We start from the raw sequence: 6,397 nt of genomic DNA, 5'->3' as shown, positions 1-6,397 counted from the left end.
CTAGAACCATCCAGAAAACTAGAACCATCCAGAACACTAGAACCATAGAAGCATCCAGAACACTAGGACCATCCAGAACACTAGAACCATCCAGATCACTAGAACCATCCAGAACACTAGAACCATAGAACCATCCAGAACACTAGAAGCGCCCAGAACACTAGAAGCATCCAGAACACTAGAACCATAGAACCATCCAGAACACTAGAACCATCCAGAACAATAGAACCATGGAACCATCCAGAACACTAGAAGCATCCAGAACCATAGAACCATCCAGAACACTAGAACCATCCAGAACACTAGAACCATAGAAACATCCAGAACACTAGAAGCATCCAGAACACTAGAACCATAGAACCATCCAGAACACTAGAAGCATCCAGAACATTAGAAGAATCCAGAACACTAGAAGAATCCAGAACACTAGAACCATAGAACCATCCAGAACACCAGAACCATCCAGAACACTAGAACCATCCAGAAGAGGAGAAGAATCTTTAAACAAGCCCCAGCTTCAGCAGGCCATACACACTGGGTGATGTAGTGTGTGAGCTCAGCAAGCCTAAGTATATTTCTAGTATACTGTAGTTAGTCTTCTCTCCGTCACGCTGTGGACAGAGTAAGACAATACATCCATTTCCGTTGTTGCTTCATTCTGCTCCACAGATAAAGAACAGAGGAATGATGTTGCTTCATTCTGCTCCACAGATAAAGAACAGAGGAATTAAGTTGCTTCATTCAGAGGGGTGGTGTTAGAGGGGTGGTGTTAGAGGGGTGGTGTTAGAGGGGTGGTGTTAGAGGGGTGTTAGAGGGGTGGTGTTAGAGGGTGATGTTAGAGGGGTGGTGTTAGAGGGGTGGTGTTAGAGAGGTGGTGTTAGAGGGGTGGTGTTAGAGGGGTGGTGTTAGAGGGTGGTGTTAGAGGGGTGGTGTTAGAGGGCTGGTGTTAGAGAGTGGTGTTAGAGGGTGGTGTTAGAGGGTGTTAGAGGGTGGTGTTAGAGGGTGGTGTTAGAGGGGTGGTGTTAGAGGGGTGGTGTTAGAGGGGTGTTAGAGGGTGGTGTTAGAGGGGTGGTGTTAGAGGGGTGGTGTTAGAGGGTGGTGTTAGAGGGGTGGTGTTAGAGGGGTGGTGTTAGAGGGGTGGTGTTAGAGGGGTGGTGTTAGAGGGTGGTGTTAGAAGGTGGTGTTAGAGGGCTGGTGTTAGGGAGGTGGTGTTAGGGGGTGGTGTTAGAAGGTGGTGTTAGAGGGTGATGTTAGAGGGGTGGTGTTAGAGGGTGGTGTTAGAGGGGTGATGTTAGAGGGTGGTGTTAGAGTGGTGGTGTTAGAAGGGTGGTGTTAGAAGGGTGGTGTTAGAGGGTGGTGTTAGAGGGTGGAGTTAGAGTGGTGGTGTTAGAAGGGTGGTGTTAGAAGGGTGGTGTTAGAAGGGTGGTGTTAGAAGGGTGGTGTTAGAGAGGTGGTGTTAGAGAGGTGGTGTTAGAGGGGTGGTGTTAGAGGGTGGTGTTAGAGGGTGATGTTAGAGGGGTAGTGTTAGAGGGTGGTGTTAGAGGGGTGGTGTTAGAAAGTGCTGTTAGAGGGTGGTGTTAGAGAGGTGGTGTTAGAGGGTGGTGTTAGAGGGTGGTGTTAGAGAGGTGGTGTTAGAGGGTGGTGTTAAAAGGGGGGTGTTAGAAAGTGGTGTTAGAGGGTGGTGTTAGAGGGTGGTGTTAGAGGGTGGTGTTAGAGGGTGGTGTTAGAGGGTGGTGTTAGAGGGTGGTGTTAGAGGTGGGTGTTAGAGGGTGGTGTTAGAGGGTGGTGTTAGAGAGGTGGTGTTAGAGGGTGGTGTTAGAGGGTGGTGTTAGAGAGTGGTGTTAGAGGGTGGTGTTAGAGGGTGGTGTTAGAGAGGTGGTGTTAGAGAGGTGGTGTTAGAGGGTGGTGTTAGAGGGTGGTGTTAGAGGGTGGTGTTAGAAGGTGGTGTTAGAAGGTGGTGTTAGAGGGTGGTGTTAGAGGTGGTGTTAGAGGGTGGTGTTAGAGGAAAAAGGAAGTTCCGTTAAAAAGAAAGTGCTATATTATTATTAAAATCCTCCTCCTGTTCTCCCTCCATTTCAGACTTTTGATTATCTTGCTCTCCTCCCCATTCTCTCTCTTCACAAAGGAGTAAGGTGTGAGGAGTTGAACAGGAGAAGTTCTCTGTTCTCTCTCTTCACAAAGGAGTAAGGTGTGAGGAGTTGAACAGGAGAAGTTCTCTGTTCTCTCTCTTCACAAAGGAGTAAGGTGTGAGGAGTTGAACAGGAGAAGTTCTCTGTTCTCTCTCTTCACAAAGGAGTAAGGTGTGAGGAGTTGAACAGGAGAAGTTCTCTGTTCTCTCTCTTCACAAAGGAGTAAGGTGTGAGGAGTTGAACAGGAGAAGTTCTCTGTTCTCTCTCTTCACAAAGGAGTAAGGTGTGAGGAGTTGAACAGGAGAAGTTCTCTGTTCTCTCTCTTCACAAAGGAGTAAGGTGTGAGGAGTTGAACAGGAGAAGTTCTCTGTTCTCTCTCTTCACAAAGGAGTAAGGTGTGAGGAGTTGAACAGGAGAAGTTCTCTGTTCTCTCTCTTCACAAAGGAGTAAGGTGTGAGGAGTTGAACAGGAGAAGTTCTCTGTTCTCTCTCTTCACAAAGGAGTAAGGTGTGAGGAGTTGAACAGGAGAAGCTCCCCCGTCTTCTCTACTTTGTATCCAGATCCTGTCTTATTGATGAATGGCTCTGAGACAGGCAAACAACAGCTCTCTACATAAACAGCACTGTGATTGGAGAGTGGATGATACTCCCCTACACTCTCAATCTAACAGTTCCTGTAGATAACGTGCAACACACACACACACACACACACACACACACACACACACACACACACACACACACACACACACACACACACACACACACGGTCCTGGGTCGTCTGATAAAGCAGTAACCACAGCCGTATTTTACTGTGACACTGTTGCCTTTACATGTTAATCGTCAGTAGCAGCAGCTCGGCTCTCCTCTCTCCAGATGATGTATGAGTTCATAATGAGGTCTGTCCCTCCCCTCTAAAACAATCTCACCCAAACCCTACACACACAGCGAGAAACAATCTTCCCTTAACTATTTCCAGATATGTCTTTACCCCATCATTGGCTGTACACTTCCATGGCTATTATGTATGAATATTCACCGGGACAAAACGATTGCAAACACTTGAGACGTAAACTCTCCCAGTAGTTCATCTCCCTACCCTGTTATCCTTCAACTGTCATTTATTATGATTGAGTGTGTGTGTGTGTGTGTGTGTGTGTGTGTGTGTGTGTGTGTGTGTGTGTGTGTGTGTGTGTGTGTGTGTGTGTGTGTGTGTGTGTGTGTGTGTGTGTGTGTGTGTGTGTGTGTGTGTGTGTGTGTGTGTGTGTGTGTGTGTATTAGTGGGAGGATGGGGGTTGCGTGCAACGTGCGTGCGAGTGTTATATATGAAGCCCAGTGTATGAGTTATGGGCTCGTATAGTGTGATATACGCCCCTAAACCGCTGTTCTCCATAACTTCCCAAAGCAATGCACCCTGGGTCACACATCTCAACGTTATTAATGAAATGCAGGGAGGGGGAAAAAAACAATCATATTCATAAAAGATGATGTGTTTATCTTTCCCACTGAAAATGTATTTCCTGCCTGAATTAGCCGAGTCCCCCTTAACTGAAATTTACCAGATAATTGATGTGATACTAATGGTCCAGCTAGGATATATGGTGGACAGGACACCAGATAACACACTGCAGCAACTGCCTGTGACACATCTATCTACACTTCTAACAGGTTCTCCATCACTGTCTCTCGCTCTCTGTCTTTCTTTCTCATAACTATCACTCACTCTCTCCCTCTCTCTCTCTCTCTCTCTCTCTCTCCTCTCTCTCTCTCTCTCTGTTACTCACTCTCTCTCCTCTTTCTCTCTCTCTCTGTTACTCACTCTCTCTCCTCTCTCCTCTCTCTCTCTGTTACTCACTCTCTCTCCTCTTTCTCTCTCTCTCTGTTACTCACTCTCTCTCCTCTTTCTCTCTCTCTCTCTCCTCTCTCTCTCTCTCTCTCTCTCTTTCTCTCTCTCTCCTCTCTCTCTCTCTCTCTGTTACTCACTCTCTCTCCTCTTTCTCTCTCTCTCTCTGCTCTTTCTCTCTCTCTCTCTCTCTCTCTCTGTGTTACTCACTCTCTCTCCTCTTTCTCCCGGCTCATGCTCTCTCTGAGTTGTTGCAGTCGATCCTCCATGTCTTTACTCTCCTGGGCCAGCGTCACTGTCTCCATGCGCAGCTCTCGCAGGTTCCTATGGCAACACACAATCAATCAACAACAATCAATTAACCTTATCAATCACTTGTCAGACTAGAGAAGCATATACCAGTTCATCAATTACATTGATTACCTATTAGACCAGAGTAGAGCGTCACCTATTGATTCATCCATCTAAATCAATTAACTATTAGCAAATGAGAAACACCAAGGAACAGGATCTATTTACGCTACATTATGGAAAAAAACAGAAAGCAACTATCAGCATAAATAGACAAACACCCATCTCCTAATGATCCAACGTCATGAGAAAAGAATAGGGAACAATGAACAAAAGAGAGAAGACAAGAACAATTCAATAGGTTTGACATTTTTATCACATATGGAAGCACGACAAAACCATTTACTTTTTTAAAAAATTGAAAACAAGAGCATTTTGGTAGATCCTTTACCTACAAGAACAAGCATTGGTTTGTCCCTATCAACTCAGAGTTGAGCCGGTGTTGCTTTGGGGAAGAGAGCAACAGATGAACAACTCTTCACTTACCTGGCATTGAGCTTGACTGACTTGGGCTTGTTGGAAATCACAACAAAGTCATTTAGATTCATGGCTCCACACTCTCTTGATCTTAGTTATTCCCTGTACACCTTTTATGTGCCTTTTTACACACGGCTCCCTGCTGTAAAAAATAATAATAAAAAAAAAAAGATGAATCATATAAAACCTGCTATTTATTTCACTGATCAGCCAGGTCAGGCTAAATCACACAGAAAATACTGCTGCAATTAAATTAACTGAATATCCGAGGCAAAATATGATACAATTGCATAGTCAGGCAGTTAAAACCTAACCAAAATGACAGAATATTGTAATGGCTATTAATAACAGCAACAGGTAGTTTTGAGGTATCAACACCTTCTGTGATTACACATGATTGTTTAGGCGAGCTAACTAGCTATCTGCTGTACCAGACGTTAACGTTTTTGGCTAGCTAGACTGGCTAGTTTAATTAACTAGATACCGCAAGTAAGTTTTCATGTCACCTCCGGACCATTCTAATTTCTCATGTTCTTTTTTTAAACGTTATGTTAAATAATTACCTCGGATTTATTTTCTTGCGTCCCCTTTTAGCTATTTTAAACCAAGTTGGTTTCGAACAAACAGCAGCAAAACGGTTTCTTATCCTTTGTCATTTGTGTATGGTTTTTGTGTATGGTTGTTTCTATGGAAACGTAACTCTCGCGATAGTCCACGGGAAAGGAGCAAAGATATCGTTACCGGCACCTCGGGACTTACATTTTAAATTAAATTGATTTTTTTCGCTCACACTCTCCTCAAATTCTAATTTACAAGACTCCTGTAAATAATGTGTTCAAGGAATGAACTCTGACATCATATTCAAAGATAGGCAAGACCCATATTGCTACTGCAATCAAGGACAGCTGGAATTATTTAATTAAAATCATTATAGGGTTCATATTAACTTATGTAGAGATTACGTTGTGATTAACACCTTAATTAAATTAATCAGTGTGTCTAAATTCGCCATCAAATGAGCATAGAAATGTTATCTTATTTTTCTTAGTTTTTATATATTCAGAAAGCAGTACTTGCCTATTTGAGCATGACACCGAGACACACACTGTTTTCACATCTGATTCTTTTAGACGCGTTAAATAAGTGCTTATAATTGGGTCTTGCTTTTAACACGCCGCATTATCTGGTATATCAGTCGCAGAATGTGTGTGTGTGTGTGTGTGTGTGTGTGTGTGTGTGTGTGTGTGTGTGTGTGTGTGTGTGTGTGTGTGTGTGTGTGTGTGTGTGTGTGTGTGTGTGTTTGTGTGTGTGTGTGTGTGTGTGTGTGTGTGTGTGTGTGTGTGTGTGTGTGTGTGTGTGTGTGTGTGTGTGTGTGTGTGTGTGTGTGTGTGTGTGTGTGTGTGTACGTGCGTGTATCCTTGTATCCTGCAGCTGAGAGGAGCTAGGCCCGTGTCTCCAATAACAACATAGCCAGATCTCATTTGTATTCTGGGAAAACAGAATCTTTCAGATCTGCTATTCCAAAGGCAGTCTTCCAGATCAGGCCATACCTCCACTCTCTCTCTCTCTCTCTCTCTCTCCATCACCCCACCGCTCCA

General features: G+C 44.2%; 1 protein-coding gene across 3 annotated transcripts in view; it reads right to left on the bottom strand.

Annotated features, from left to right (window-relative positions):
- zbbx (zinc finger, B-box domain containing) overlaps positions 1–5,472 on the bottom strand; it is a 107,136-nt gene extending 101,664 nt beyond the window's left edge. For all 3 annotated transcript variants that reach the window (XM_052457674.1, XM_052457723.1, XM_052457703.1), the window contains exons 1-3: positions 5,363–5,472; positions 4,809–4,941; positions 4,182–4,295 (exon numbers count right to left, since the gene is read on the bottom strand). In XM_052457674.1, coding sequence (XP_052313634.1) covers positions 4,182–4,295; positions 4,809–4,870 — 176 coding nt within the window. In that variant the 5' untranslated portion in view covers positions 4,871–4,941; positions 5,363–5,472. The remainder of the gene's footprint in view (positions 1–4,181; positions 4,296–4,808; positions 4,942–5,362) is intronic.
- Between the last annotated feature and the right edge of the window lie 925 nt (positions 5,473–6,397).

This window comes from Oncorhynchus keta, chromosome 1 (assembly GCF_023373465.1).
Source record: "Oncorhynchus keta strain PuntledgeMale-10-30-2019 chromosome 1, Oket_V2, whole genome shotgun sequence".
NCBI lineage: Eukaryota > Metazoa > Chordata > Actinopteri > Salmoniformes > Salmonidae > Oncorhynchus > Oncorhynchus keta.
Note: the sequence above shows the minus strand (reverse complement) of the source record. Positions and strands in the feature narration are given on the sequence as shown.